A 16,067-nucleotide genomic window follows, 5' to 3' on the forward strand; every position below is an offset into this window, starting at 1 on the left:
AGCAGAAAAGGTGAGAGTGAAGCCAGAATAATTCTGCAAATGGCTTCAAAGAGAATGGAAAAAGCACATCATTTTCATGGCTGTAGGAAATGAGTGATTAAAAAAAAAATAAAACAGGGCCTCCCCTGGTGGCGCAGGTGGTTGAGCGCCGCGCTGTGAAGCTGTCCGCAGCCTCTGCAGCGGCGGTTCGATCCCGGTCAGCCAGCGAGGGTCCCACATGGCGCAGCAGACCACTCCTGTTGCACCCGCTGCTCCCCTCAGCAGTGTATTTCGTCAGTCTGCCTGTTCTGTTCCCCGCTCTGTCTCTGGTGAATCCTCTCACCCTCCCGCGCATCTGGCCTGTACCCCAGTTCTTGTATAACTAAATAAATAAATATTTTTTTAAAAAATAAATAAAAAATAAAACAACTAGATAGAGTAGTTATAGAGAAACACATTTTTAGGAAAAAAAGAATACTAACCTCAGAGGGGACATATACACACAAAAAGAATACTAAACAAAAGAATGATTTATAAGTAGATTACAAGTTTTTTTGGCATCTTTCTAGATATGTAGCTGTATTCTATTACCATATCACTAAAAACCTTTGTCATTGGGCATATTTCCACATTAAATCAAGTCATAAAACACAGAATTAGATGGAATGTAATAAAGACACAATTTTAATTGAAAGGGACTCACTGTATATTATTATCCACTTCTTTTGAATCCTTTTAAGCCAGTTTTTAATTAAAATTCTAAATAAGTACTCTCACTAAAACTAACTAGAGGGCCTCCCCTGGTGGCGCAGCGGTTGAGCGCTGGGTTGCGAGGCTGCCTGCAGCCTCTGCAGCGCCAGTTCGATCCCCGGCCGCCGGGGAGGGTCCCACCAAAAAAAAAAAAAATAAAAAAAAAAAATAAAAAAAAATAAAACTAACTAGAGTTTAGACTACACAATAAAAATGTCTGTAATAGGGACCTCCCTCGTGGTGCATGGGTTAAAGACAGTGCTATCAAGCTACTGCCAGCCACTACAGCATGAGCTGACCCCTGGCTGGCCAGAGAGCAACCTACATGGCACAGCAGACCTCTCCTGTCTTGCCCGCTGCTCCCCTCAGCAGTGTGTTTCAGTAAATCTGCCTGTTTTGCTCCCAACTCTCTCTGGTGAATACTCTCAGCCCCCTCACATACACACCTCGGGCTTACACGCTGTTCTTGTATGCATAAATAAATTAATAAATCTTTTTTTAAAAGCCTGTAATACCTTTATTTTTTAACATCTATAAACATTCCTGAGAAAACAGAAATATACATATTCCTGGCAAAGTATAACTACATTATGAACACTAACATCTGTGTAATGCAATGATGTAATTAAATTAAGGAAGGATACACACCAAGAGTAAGTAAAGCTTTGTCATGAGCACCCCAAAATGGGCATTCTTTGTACTGCAGTCTTATTAATCTTATTAATCTTGAACTTAAGCACTGTTTATCATGTAAAACACTCCTATAAATATACAGAGGTGCAGACATTTGCATTTAAGTCCATACAGCAGATAGACAATAAAATGAATGAAAATCAGATTTTATATTCGTTGCACTGCTACAGCTTAGTAGTTAAGCAACCAAAACATGTTAGCATTAATAAAGCAGTAGTACAAAGAAGTTTGAACTGTTTTACATTCATTAAGCCTTGGGGGACATACACTTTTTTTTCTACTTTTATGTATTTTTTATATTCTGATGAGAAAAAATTTCTAACTTGGAAATCAAAGTAAGAACTAGAATTAAAAGGTCAAAAATTTTTAATATATTTTCTTTTCAGATCATGTAACTGCATTAAAAAATTTTATTCTTAGGGCCTCCCCGGTGGCGCAACGGTTGAGCACTGGGTTGCGAAGCAGCCTGCAGCCTCTGCTGCGCTGGTTCGATCCCCAGCTGCTCCCTGGCCACCGGAGGAGGGTCCTGCATGGCGCGCAGACCTCTCCTGCCGCCCGCTGCTCCCCTCAGCAGTGTACCTCGGTCCTTCTGCCTGCTCTGCTCCCTGCTCTGGCTCTGCTGAATTCTCTCACTCTCCCGCACTTCTGACTATACCCAGTGCTTGTATAAATAAATAAAATTTTTTTAAATTTAAAAAAAATTTTATTCTTAGGTGAAAAATCTGTAATTACTTTTTTATATAACTATACTGTTTATAAAGTCCTTGAGGATGCGTACAGTTTTTTATAAATTAATCATCTGAATAGGTAATATATTTTTTTTGAATAGATAATATATTCACATAGTTTCCAAAACATAAAAATACATGAATATGTCACTTCTGCTGCTTTTTTCCTAGCTTTTGTTCCCTTGATTAAAAAAAAAAAAAAAAAAAAGTGTTGTTTAAGATGCTTTAAGGAGACCAACAGACTACAGAACAGAACATGTTACTAAAGAAACAGCCTGGTGATAAAATGCCAGGGTTGAATGTGCCTCTGACACTCACTCATTAGCTGTTAACACCCGGAAATATTTATGTAACCTTTGGGTACCTCAGTCTCCTCATGTGTAAAGAAAAACCTACATCAGAGACTTTCAATGACCTTAAAATAATGCCTAAGCTCCTTTCAAACTCTCCCCCAGCATGACCACTATTATGAGCCTGAGGTAAAGCCCTTGAAACCTCTTCTATCCATTTACAAACATATTATATTGACTTACATGTACATAATATCCTTTTTTTTTTTTTAAGATTTACTTATTTATACAAGCACTGGGGTGCAAGTCAGAGGCGCGGGAGGGTAAGAGAATTCACCAGAGACAGAGCAGGGAGCAGAACAGGCAGAAGGACCAAAATACACTGCTGAGGGGAGTAGTGCGCGAGACAGGAGAGTTCTGCTGTGCCATGTGGGAATCTCCCTGGCCAGCAGGGAATTGAACCCACATTGCAGAGGCTGCGGACAGCTTCACAGAGCTGCTCTCAACCCACTGCACCACAGGGAGGCCACATGTACATAATATCCTTTTAATAAGGCTTTTTCTGCTTAAATCAGTCAGAACATCTATTATGAGGAATGAAGAACCTTAACTGATATCACTACCAAGTCAGGAAAAGAAGTTAGTTTTAAATTGTAAATAAACTCTGTTAAAATAGAAAGGAACTAATGTTAAAAAATTAACTGCTCCAGTTTGCAGCAACATGGATGGAGCTAAAAGGGATCATGCTGAGCGAAATAAGTGAGAAAGAAAAAGAAAAATACCGGATGGTCTCACTCATAGCAGGAATTTAGAAAACTTAAATAAGAGGCCAGGAAAAAGACTAATCAATATAAAGTAAAAATCAAAATCAACAAGCAACTATAAACCAGAGACACACTATGGGTGGGGAGAGGAAGGACTAGAGTCAAAATAAGGGGGGGGGGGTGCAATTGTGTGGGGAATATAACCATAATGAAAATGCATATATTGTGCAAAGATGAAAAATGATGTAAGAATTATATAAAATAAAATATTTAAAAAAAAAATTAACTGCTCCAAAGCTGAATATATCCTTTGGCAAAGCTCAGCTATTGCCACAGAATAGGTAAAACTACAGTGTAGCATGCAATTAATAAGTTAACCATAAACACTCATTAAAATCTTCACATTTCCCCAGGTTTCTACTTGTCTTGGCATTTTAAATCCTTGGAAATCAGGGCCTCCCTGGTGTTCTAGGGGTTAAGTACTATCCTGTTATGCTACAGACTGAGTTTGATCCCAGCCAGGGAGCTAACCCACATATGGCACAGCAGACCTCTCCTGTCTTGCCCGTTATTCTCCTTAGCAGTGTATTTTGGCCTGTCCTGCTCTGGCTCTGGTGAATCCTCTTACTCTCCTGCACCTCTGGCCTACACACCAGTTCTTGTCTGCACAAATAAATAAAAATAAATCTTAAAAAAAAAAGAAAACCCAATTTTATTACAAGGTCAAATATAATGATAATTCTACATTAGTCCTTGAAATTAATGAAAAGTTACTCTATCACAAGGATGAATTAAACGTCCACTTTTAGAAAAATGAACATCTCTACTATCATACTGTAATATATTATTATATCCATGAGTTTCCTGAGCATGCAAGCATCTGAATTTTGATAGCTAATAGAGAAAAATTAGACTATCAGATAAATTGATTTTAAAATACAGGCTAGGGGGGACTCTCTGGTGGCCCAACAGGTTAGGATGCAGCCTGTGAGGCTGTTGGCCACCTCTGCAGCATGAGTTCGATCCCAGGCTGGCCAGGGAGCAACCCACATGGTGCAGCAGACCTTTCCTGGCTCACCCACTGCTCCCCTCAGCAGTATACTTCAGTCAATCTGCTTGTTCTGTTCCCCACTCTGTCTCTGGTGAATCCTCTCATCTCCCCCACCCCCCACACCTCTGGCCTGTACCCCAGCTCTTAAATGCATAAATGGATAAATCTTTAAAAAATAAATTAATTAAATAAAATACAGGCCAGGGAGTTACAGTTCCACAGAGTAGTAAGATAACAAGCACTGAGAAAAAAGATCCTTTGAAGCATATGAATAGAAGATAATAGACACATGAGATAGAAAAGCCTAGTGTAATATAAAAGAATACTAGTGATATCTAAATAAAAAACTTGACAGCTTTCTTGAACATAAGATACACTATCACAGAAAAACATGGGAAGCTGTAAGAGAATTCTGATTCCCAAATTCTATAATCCAGAGATAACTGCTGTTAACATATTCGTATATTTTCTTCTTTTATATACAAAAATATATATACACTCATATATGTACACACATATTAAATATCTGTAAGACTCTATCATATGAATGTGTCATAATATAACCACGACCTACTGGTAGGCACTTAGGTTGTTTTTAACCTTTACAACTATAAATAATACTTCACTAAACAGTATTACACATAAATCTTTCAATTTCTAAATTCAGAGGTACTACTTCAAAAGATAATTTTTCAGGAAAAGTGTTTAAAAAACAGGGCCTCGGGCCTCCCTCGGTGGCGCAGTGGTTGAGCGCTGGGATGCGAAGCTGCCTGCAGCCTCTGCAGCGCCGGTTCAATCCCCGGCCACTGGGTGAGGGTCCCACATGGTGCGCAGACCTCTCCTGCTGCCCGCTGCTCCTCTCAGCAGTGTACTTCGGTCCTTCTGCCTGTTCTGTTCCCCGCTCTGGCTCTGGTGAATTCTCTCGCCCTCCCGTGCTTCTGACTGTACCCAGTGCTTGTATGAATAAATAAATAAATCTTTAAAAAAAAAAAGGAAAGAAAAAAGCTGACTTATAAAAAAAACAATCTTATAAAAAAAAAAAAAAAAGAAAAAAAAGAAAACAGGGCCTCCCCGGTGGCGCAATGGTTGAGCGCTGGGTTGCGAAGCTGCCCGCGGCCTCTGCAGCGCCGGTTCGATCCCCGGCTGCTCCCTGGCCACCGGCGGAGGGTCCCGCATGGCGCGCAGACCTCTCCTGCCGCCTGCTGCTCCCCTCAGCAGTGTACTTCAGTCCTTCTGCCTGCTCTGCTCCCTGCTCTGGCTCTGGTGAATTCTCTCACCCTCCTGCACTTCTGACTGTACCCAGTGCATGTATAAACAAACAAACAAATAAATAAAACATGCCTCTAAAAAAAAAAAAAAGTGTTTAGAAAACACCCAAATATCAACAAAAAAGCTATGGTCCAATAAGGTTAGTTGACTTGAATTATATTAAGAAAAAGAAATAAACATGAAATAAAAATTGTAAAGTACAATTAAATTCAAATTAATGTCTACAAACCTAATCAGCAAGCTTCCTTAATGAATCAAGCATGTTTCTCCTCCCTTTTGGAATCTTTAATACACAACAGATAACCCATCGATAGCTTATACTGTACAAAATTATCTTTTTTTAAGATTTATCCATTTATACATACAAGAGCTGGGGTACAGACCAGAGATGAGGGGGGAGGGGTGAGAGGATTCACCAGAGACAGAGTGGGGAACAGACTAAGTTATATGGCCTTCTAAAGGATTTACAAAATCTAAAATTTATTTTCACATAATTACAAAGTACTTCAAACCAGGATTTCCATAACAATGCTTCATCAGCATGAATTAATGTACCCATTTAAAACAATCTAACCATAGCTTTCCTGACACTATTGAAGAGATCATAAAAAGCAGGTCTCGGTTTTTGTTTTTTTTTTAAAGATTTTATTTTTATTTATTCGTACAAGCACTGGATACAGTCAGAAGTGCGGGAGGGTGAGAGAATTCACCAGAGCCAGAGCGGGGAGCAGAGCAGGCAGAAGGACCGAAGTACACTGCTGAGGGGAGCAGCGGGCGGCAGGAGAGGTCTGCGCGCCATGTGGGACCCTCGCCGGCGGCCGGGGATTGAACCGGCACTGCAGAGGCTGCAGACAGCTTCACAGCCCAGCGCTCAACCGTTGCGCCACCAGGGGAGGCCCAGGTCTCGGTTTTTAGACATTTTCTAGAAACCAGAAGTTAATACAAAAAACCATAATACTATACTAAAAATTAAAAATACTAAGGAATAAAAAACATAACAACTCTTATTAAAAACTGATCTCCTTGGAAAGTTTACCACAGTTAAATTATAAGTCTGTTTTGTTTCTAACATAGCAATTTGAAAAAAAATTTGCCTTATGTTTGATTGAATTTAAACATTAAAAACTATCTCTAACTTCATAAACAAGAGAAAAAAATTTTAAATGTTCTCTTCTCAGGCTCATCTATTTTTATATCATTATCATAGATATGACATTCCCCTTATATTTCTATACCTACAAAAGTGTGATCTGTATTTACTGTATTTCTTTCTAAGGTATTCTTAAGGCTCATAGGCCTCTAAAAATTCCAGAGACACTGAGTGAGCAGAACACCTGCTCATTACCTACCAACAATTTACATATTTGAGCAAATGTACTGTACATACCTTTATTAATTGGTCTATTATAATAAACCTCTGTATAAAAGTACTTTAAAACAACAAAAATGAATAATATACTTTATTGTTAGTAATGGTCCAATTTTTACTTTCATACTAAATAGTATAAAATATATAAACAACAACGCATTTAAGTTTATAGACTGGGAAAAACTTAAGACTCCAATCAAGTCTCACTACAACTACTTAACGAGACTATCCAAAGCCTTGTTCAGAAATCTGTCTCTGTCAAATAATTGATTTGGATTTGGAAATGCTTTATGTCGAGATTTTTATTGTTGTGCCATTTGTTGGACTAGGACTTGAATCCTAACAGGAACTATGACTATATAGTAGTTTATCTGGCAAACAAGCTCTGTATAATTAAAGCCTACCCATGTATTTTTTTTTTTAAAGAGGCATGTATTTTTATTTATTTATTTGTTTGTTTGTTTGTTTGTACATGCACTGGGTACAGTCAGAAGCATGGGAGGGTGAGAGAATTCACCAGAGCCAGAGCCAGAGCAGGGAGCAGAGAAGGCAGAAGGACTGAAGTACACTGCTGAGGGCAGCAGCGGGCAGCAGGAGAGGTCTGCATGCCATATGGGACCCTCCTCCGGTGGCCGGGGAGCAGCCGGGGATTGAACCGGCGCCACAGAGGCCGCAGGCAGCTTCGCACCCCAGCGCTCAACCGTTGCGCCACCGGGGAGGCCCAACACATGTATTAATACAGAACAGAAAAGGCTGTACAAGAATGTGATACCTACCCACATAGTGAATTTTACCAATATAAATCTACCATAAATAAAGACAAGTTGTTTTTATCTCTAATGAAAGAATTGCTGGCAAACATTTTAACCATTATGACTTAACCTATCGTGGAATTTCAATTATGATGTAATTTTTAGTGACCATCAGATGAAAATCTTCCAATAACCAACATTCTCACAAAAGCAATATAAGGGATATAGTTTAGTTGAATAGAACTGTCCTGTTTATCTCACCAGATTGATCAGTCTTCTCATCGCATGTTCATGAGAGCAAACACATTCACAAGGATCAAATCCACCTTCTGCCATGATTACCCAGCCTGATTTAACTTGACTGTTTAAATCTAGGAGAAAGGAAAAAATAGTGTAAGACTATAATTCAGAGTTACTCTTTTTCTTAAGCAACAAATATTTTGCATGTTACATAGATTCAAAACAGTGCCTTCAAACTATACTTTGTATTTATCTATGAATTTATTACTAATCTTACATGAATTATGAGCTTACCATATAAATTATGAATCTATACAAATGACTGGCTACTCCTTCTACCAAAAGACTGATTCCTTATTAATGTAATGTTTTCAGATGCATTATATTGGCCTCACATATGCAGCTCATGATAATACAAGCCCTACTGTGCTCAGCAACTTAATTCTTTAACATTGTCAGCACAAGTACTGCCATGGACTGAAGGCAGTATGTTGAAGCCTTATTATCCAGTATGATGGTATTTGGAGATAGGATCTTTGGGAGATAATTAGGTCATTATGTGATCAGTGCCCTTATAAAGAGAGATAAGAGAGTGATGATCTGTTTCTCTACCACATGAAAATACAGCAAGAAGGATCCATCTGTAAACCAGGAGAATTGCTTTCACCAGACACTGAATCTACCAATCCCTTAATTCTGGATATCCCAAAGTTTGGAACCATGAGAAAAGTTTGTTGTTTAAGTGACCCTCTATGGTATTTTGCTTTAGCAACACTAGCTTTTTGCAACACAACTTTTAAATAGCCTTTTTCCTACCAAAAATCTTTGAGGGAAAAAAATGTGTTATCTAAATTGATACCAAGGTTTACTGAGGAGAGGAGAGAACATTAACATGAATTAACATCAGCCAGGAAAATAGCTGGGAAGAATTTGAAAAATAGGATTTGTAAGTCAGAGGCCAAGACAGAATACTACTGTTATTTAAGATGGAATAGACAGAGCAATGAACAATTCACAAATTGACTTAAAAGAACATGGCTCATTCATTCATTAAAAAAATACTTAGCACTTGTGCTAAGCATTAGAAATATAAAACCTAAAACTGAGTCTTTCCTTAATAGTGTTCACATTCGAATGGTGAAGCAGATATTAATCCAAATGTTTCTTTTTTTTTTTTTAAAGATGTATTTATTTATGCATACAAGAGCTGGGGTTTAGGCCAGAGGTGTGGGGGGGTGAGAGGATTCACCAGAGACAGAGTGGGGAGCAGAAAAGGCAACTGACTGAAATACACTGCTGAGGGGAGCAGCAGGCAAGCCAGGAGAGGTCTTCTGCACCATGTGGGCAACTGCTCCCTGGCTGGCCGGGAAATGGAACTGGTGTTAGAGAGGCTGCAGACAGCTTCATAGGTTGTATCTTTAACCCCTTGAGCCACCAGGGAGGCCCCTAAATGTTTCTTTTTAAGATTTTATTTATGCATACAAGAACTGGGGTACAGGCCAGAGATGCAGGGGGTGAGAAGATTCACCTGAGACAGCATGAGGAACAGAACAGGTGGGTCAACTACAATACACTGCTGAGTGTACACCCTAAAAGTAAATATAATCTACCCTATATGTAAAGATTCACCTTGGAAATCTTTTCAAATTGTCCATATGGAGAAAATGGACTCAAACTGTGCTTCTGTGGATATAAAGTCCACTTACAAATACTGGTTTTTCCTTCCCTCCTATCCGTGCCTCCCCAGGCCAATAAAAAATAATTAAAATTAAAAGGCAGTTTACTAAGATTTTAAAAAATGAAATTCAAATACTAAAATGACAAATATCTACCCAATTCTATAGCCTCTGAAGACATAAATGTTAAGAAAGCAGTATTATTATTAATTATACTGGCTTTTTATAAAGAGAGGGAGAACTTGCTTTTATCACAATAAAAATGGTCCCTTTTAAATTACCCATAAAAATTATAAAACATGGTTATTTTTAAATCTCTTTAGTTCATTTGATTAACAAAATTAGATTCTACCACTACTCACCCCACCAATGGGGAAAAAAAAAAAAACAGCTTCTAGAAGATAGGAACCTATCTTAGTCATTACTCTGTCTCCAAACACCTCCCTCACTGTTTAAGCACAGCACTCGGTGAATAAATATTTACTGAATTCTTGACAATATTTATTTCTCTCCACCTATATATGCCAGCAACATGCAAATCGACTAGAATTTAAAGTATCCAACAGCCTTAATTAGCCTCCAGTAAAATGAGAAAATGTACTTAATCCATATGACGTTCCTCAGTAAGTGGAAGTTCCGTGGAACTTTCCTCATAAAAACTTGAGCTGTTTTAGGTACTGTTCAATTTCTAGATAATAGCTTCCATCTTTAAATTACTTGGGTTTTGTTGTGTTTTTTGTTTGTTTGTTTTTTGTAAAATTCTCTTTTAGCCAGGACCTCAGAACAAGTGTCAAAGCAAAGTGGTTAAGTGCTAGAGGAAAACACTCAACCATTCCCTCCCCCATATTTAAATCCCTGGTATCCAAACACATTAAGAAGCTGCTCTATCCTGAGAAAGACAACTGGGTTACTGAATCAGAATTCTGGTAAATCAACCTCAAACAGGCCTTTGATAGAAAGTGATCTGAAACAATGCTTTTGCCTTTTGTTGTTCTCCTCCTCAATATGTATATCCCTAATGTGAGAACAAAACTAAATAATATCAAAGTCAGGGGGCCTCCCTGGTGGCGCAAGGGGTTAAGCCGCAACCTATGAAGCTATCCTCAGCCACTAACATACTGCAAAATGGTAAATATTTTAAAAGTGCTTTTAACATGAAATGCTTGAGAGAATGTCATGAATTTTTTAAAGCAAATAACCTAATCATGTGCTAGATTAACACACAATAGCTTCTCACAGTAATTTGGAATGGAACTACCACTGCATGACTTTTATTTAAAATTGCCTTCTTTACTTCTTGCTTTACCAATGGTAAAGCAAGAGATAAGTGTGACAGAAGTAGAGAAACTAATTCAACAGGACTAAGGAAGATGTGGTCATGAGATCTGAATAAAAAACAAGACCTTCAAGATGATAAAAATTAAGAACTGAAAAAAAAAATTAAGTATACTAAGCAAAATGGCAAATCTAAGGTAATTTCTAAATAACTTTACAAAGAACAAATAAGTTAAAAAAGCCAACTCCTAAACTTTTTTGAACAGGTAAAGCCTAAAAGAGAATTCCCAAAAAAGGCACTACAACAAATTAACAAATATGAAAAAAAAGGTCACCCAAGTCATCAAATAAATACCAATTACAATGTGAACTTTCCCTTAAAAACAAAATACAATGAAAAGTAATTTTAGGGAGGAGGGACCTCAAGGTGATTTGTTGAGTAAAATAAGTCAAATACCAAAAGAAAATTAATAAAGAATAGTAGGAATAATCTTGAACTAAGCAAAAAAACAAAATAAAACAAAAAAAAAGGTTACCAAAGGGGAGGGGTGGGGAGGAAGAGATGGAGGAGAAAAGCAGACCGGGAATGGACACAGGTAGCTTGGTGGATGTGAAAGAAAAAAAAGGATAACCACTGACAGTTTAACAACAGAATTAAAAAAAAAAAGATTGATTGATTGTTTGATTGATTGATTGATTCAAGCACTGGGTACAGTCAGAAGCACGGGAGGGTGAGAGAATTCACCAGAGCCAGAGGGGAGAGCAGAGCAGGCAGAAGGACCGAAGTATACTGCTGAGGGGAGCAGCGGGCGGGAGGAGAGGTCTGCGCGTCATGTGGGACCCTCACCCTGCGGCCAGGGATTGAACTGGCGCTGCAGAGGCTGCGGGCAGCTTTGCAACCCAGCGCTCAACCGCTGCGCCACCAGGGAGGCCCTTAACAACAGAATTTTTAAAAAGGAAAAAGAATAAATGCTTTTATCTATACAGAGATGTTTGCAAATGATCCAAAATCCTAAAATACAAGTTCTCAAAAATAATTAAGTAAATGTGTACCTCTCGAAAGGGGGTCTAAGTAGTTGGGAAACAGAAAAGGAAAGTTTCCACCTTTAAAAAAAAAAAAGATTTATTTATTTATGCATACAAGAACTGGGGTGCAAGGGTGAGAGGATTCACCAGAGACAGAGCAGGGAGCAGAGTAGGTGGATCTACTGAAATACACTGCTGAGGGGAGCAGCCGGCGAGACAGAAGAGGTCTGCAGCGCCACGTAGGCCAGCTGATCTGCTTGAACTCATGCAACACTGGCTGGGGACAGCTTGATAGCACCGAGACTTTAACCCCTAAGCCCCAGTTTCCAGCTTTTGTCTTCTGAACTACTTAAAAAATTAACTTAAAAAAATAAATAAATAAAGTCTACAGCAAGTTTCTCGTTCTTCCTCCCCTACCAGAACCATTAGTGCTAGGGACAAAAAAATACATCCCAATTTTCTCCTGAACTGAATATGTTAATTGTCTAAACATTCTGATTATCTATCAAAACCTGAATTTGTTGGTTAGAGCTAAGAGATAGTAAAATGAACCAAATTCCAGCATCAATGAGAAATGACCAAGCACATAAACATATTATGGATGCTACAAAAATCAGTCTTTGCCCTAAATTTGAGGTGCTCAATCTTTGCAAAATCAGTTTTCAATCTTTATCTTTTCCTTACCCTACTTACTCTCTTTAACAATTACTCTCTTTAATAGTTAAAGAGATGTTGGGGGCCTCCCCTGGTGGGGCAGCGGTTCAGTGCTGGGTTGCGAGGCTGCCCGCAGCCTCTGCAGCGCTGGTTCGATCCCCAGCCACCAGTGAGGGTCCCACCAAAAAAAAAAAAAGAGATGTTGGACCTCCCTGGTGGTGCAAGGGATTAAGTACTGCAATATGAAGCAATCCACAGCCAGGGAAAAACCCACATGGCACAGCAGACCTCTCCTGTCTGGCCCACTGCTCCCCTCAGCAGTATATTTCAGTCAGTCTGCCTGTTCTGTTCCCCACTCTGTCTCTGGTGAATCCTCTCACTCCCCACATCTCTGTCTTGTACCCCATGTCTTGTATGCATAAATAAATAAATCTTTAAAAAAAAAAACAATTAAAGAGATGGTGCACATCACAAAATGCCTGAAGGTGGTTTCCTATGCTTCCACAACGTAAACAATGTAAATAAATAAAAGATATATTTTAAAAAACATATGGATCAAAAAATCAAAACTTTCAAAGGGTCAAACAAAGACAAACTTTATTTTTTTTAAAAGATTTATTTATTTATGCATACAAGAGCTGGGGTACAGGCCAGAGGAGTGGGGGGGTGAGAGGACTCACCAGAGACAGAGTGAGGTACAGAACAGGCAGAGTGACTGAAATACACTGCTGAGGGGAGCAGTGGGCGAGACAGGAGAGGTCTGCTGCGCCATGTGGGTAGCTCCCTAGCTGGGGATCTAACTCGTGCTGCAGTGGCTGGGGTGAGCTTCATAGGTTGCGTCTTAACCCCTTGCACCACTAGGGAGGCCAAAGACAAACTTTAAAACCAACCCCTGAAAACTGACCATAGACATTTGGCTCTCAGGAATGGGAAGGGAGAAGGGTGAATGAGGGGTGGGTGGTTACAGGATACAAGAAAACAATGGTCTATGCTGGAGGACTATAGGTCCTTCAGTGATAGGAGTGTTACAATGATTACACCTAAGGTGGGGAGTCGTATACTGTCAAAACATTAGTAAGAAAGTAAAATAATGGTACTTCAATAATAATTTTTAAAAATTTAAGAAGTTAAATAACAAGAATATTATTTTTAAATGAGCATGATGAAGATTAGGAGTTGGGAAAGAGAACAAGTATCAGTGAGCTAAATTTCTCTCATGTTATAAAGGGAACTCAATGACTATTTTCAATTGATATATTAACAAATAAAGTATATGCATATTACGTAAGACTAGGATTTAACCCCCCCCCCGTGCCAGAAAACCATAAAATGTTTTAAAATAATTACTTTAGGGGCCTCCCTGGTGGCGCAAGGGGTTAAGCGTCAGCACTATGAAGCAATCCGCAGCAGCTACCGCAGCCACTGCAGCATGAGTTTGATCCCTGGCCAGGAAGGTGACCCACATGGCGCAGCAGACCTCTTCTGACTCACCCGCTGTATTTCAGTAGATCTGCCTGTTCTGCTCCCCACTCTGTCTCTGGTGAATCCTCTTACCACCACATCCCCCTCCCCCCTCCCTTTCTGGCCATACCCCAGTTCTTGTATGCATAAATAAATTAAAAAATAATAATTACTTTAAATGAGTGGAAGGAAAGTGTAGTGAGCCTTACTTTTCATTTAGCATTCTCTGTATTATTTGAATTTTAATTAAGGCATGTATCACTAGTATAATAGTTAAACAAATAAATGAAAATATATTAATAAAAAATAGAACAAACGATCATTAAAAAAACAAGTAAAAAAAATCAAAGTACTGAAACAACAGTATATATATCACAAACTATTAACACTGGTATATTTTTGTTAAATTGACTTTAAAACAAAGAAGAAAAAGAAAAAAAGAGTTTTTTTCTCAAGTTTTGGGTGAGTTGCTTTCCCAGGCACAAATCAAATGCAGATGCTTGCCACAGCTGGTATGAGAAGTAGAAAAAAAATAAGTAAATAAGAAATCATTTTTTCTAGAATTTTCTGAAAATATCAACCATGAAATATACCTAGTAATTTATGCATCTAGAGTTGAATCACAAGTGAGGAAGGAACTACATGGCTCTAGGAAAATCTGCCTGCAATGAAGAAGGGGGGAAACCCATCAGCAATTCTAAAAGAAAATTTAGGTGAAATTAGACTTTTGTGGAAGATACAGACAATGCAAAATATCAACACATTTACAACAAAAGACTATATGCATAAAATGCCAAATAAAAAGGACAAAATAGTTAGGAAAACAAACACATTCCATTAAAAGACACCTTAGCACGGAACATATGCAAACAGATTCTTAAATAAACTAGAGACTGCGTCTGAGATTATAAAGTATAACAACTTTGTAGGGATTAAGAATTCAGAAATTAAAAACAGCTCAAGTTAAAGACTGCTAATTGCACTTCTAAGATTCTATTTAAAAAACCCTTAAATATAAAGATTTATGAACAAAGATGGTTATCATGGCTTTGAATACTGAAATATTTGGAACAATCTAAATGTCTTGCAAAAACAAATGTTTACATTGTGATATATGCTGAGAAATATTATGCAGCCAAATGTTTTGTTTTCTTTCATAATGACATGGGGAAATGGTCACAACACAGTATTAAATATACTAAATTAATGTACAAAAATAAGCATAAACATACACATTTTCAAAAACCACAGAAAAACACACACTTGAAAAAGTTGACAGAAAACATACCAAAATGTTAACATCAATTTTCTGGGTGACAGGATTGTCAACTTGTACATTTTATTTTAAAAATACTATATAATGATCATTCATATATTAACACTTATGGAGGGGTGGAGATGGTAACTGTATGCATCCAGGAACAGTAACTCAGATTCTTCAAAAAACAAATGGCAAAAAGTAAATGAAACTTCAAGAAATGGCAGGAATATGATTACAGATACAAAGGTTAAAGGGATATCAATCCAATGCCATGTACAGACATTATTTCAATCCTGATTCAAACAAACCTGGTAAAAGGAATCGTGGAGGGCCTTCCTGGTGGCGCAAGGGGTTAAGCACCACACTATGAAACAATCCACAGCCTCTGCAGCACAAGTTCAATCCCTTGCCGGCCCGGGAGATACCCACATGGCGCAGCCGACCTCTCTTGTCTGGCCCGCTGCTCCCCTCAGCAGTGTATTTCAGTCAGTCTGCCTGTTCTGCTCCCCACTCTTTGATGAATCCTCTCACTCCCTGCAAACTCAGCCTACACCCCAGTTCTTGTATGTATAAATAAAAAGAAATCTTAAAAAAAACCTAAATATTGAAATGAGCCTCATTATATACATCATAATTTTCTGTGCTTAGAAGTCAAGACTCCCTGAATTCTATCATGACAAGTTTTTTTTTTTTTTTAAAGATTTATTTATTTATGGGCCTCCCCAGTGGCACAGCGGTTGAGCGCTGGATTGTGAAGCTTCCCCAGCCTCTGCAGCGCCAGTTTGATCCCGGGCTACTGGGCGAGGGTCCCACTGCTCCTGCCGCCCAC

General features: G+C 38.5%; 1 protein-coding gene across 3 annotated transcripts in view; it reads right to left on the minus strand.

The window, feature by feature from the left end:
- The window catches only part of SMIM14 (small integral membrane protein 14), a 64,468-nt gene that overhangs the window by 13,460 nt on the left and 34,941 nt on the right, over window positions 1-16,067 (minus strand). For all 3 annotated transcript variants that reach the window (XM_037530496.2, XM_037530497.2, XM_037530495.2), the window contains one exon: window positions 7,907-8,016. In XM_037530496.2, the coding sequence (XP_037386393.1) occupies window positions 7,907-7,981 (75 nt within the window). In that variant the 5' untranslated portion in view covers window positions 7,982-8,016. The remainder of the gene's footprint in view (window positions 1-7,906; window positions 8,017-16,067) is intronic.

Source organism: Talpa occidentalis, unplaced genomic scaffold (assembly GCF_014898055.3).
Source record: "Talpa occidentalis isolate TD23 unplaced genomic scaffold, MPIMG_talOcc4v2.1 talOcc4.6, whole genome shotgun sequence".
NCBI classification, from domain to species: Eukaryota; Metazoa; Chordata; class Mammalia; order Eulipotyphla; family Talpidae; genus Talpa; species Talpa occidentalis.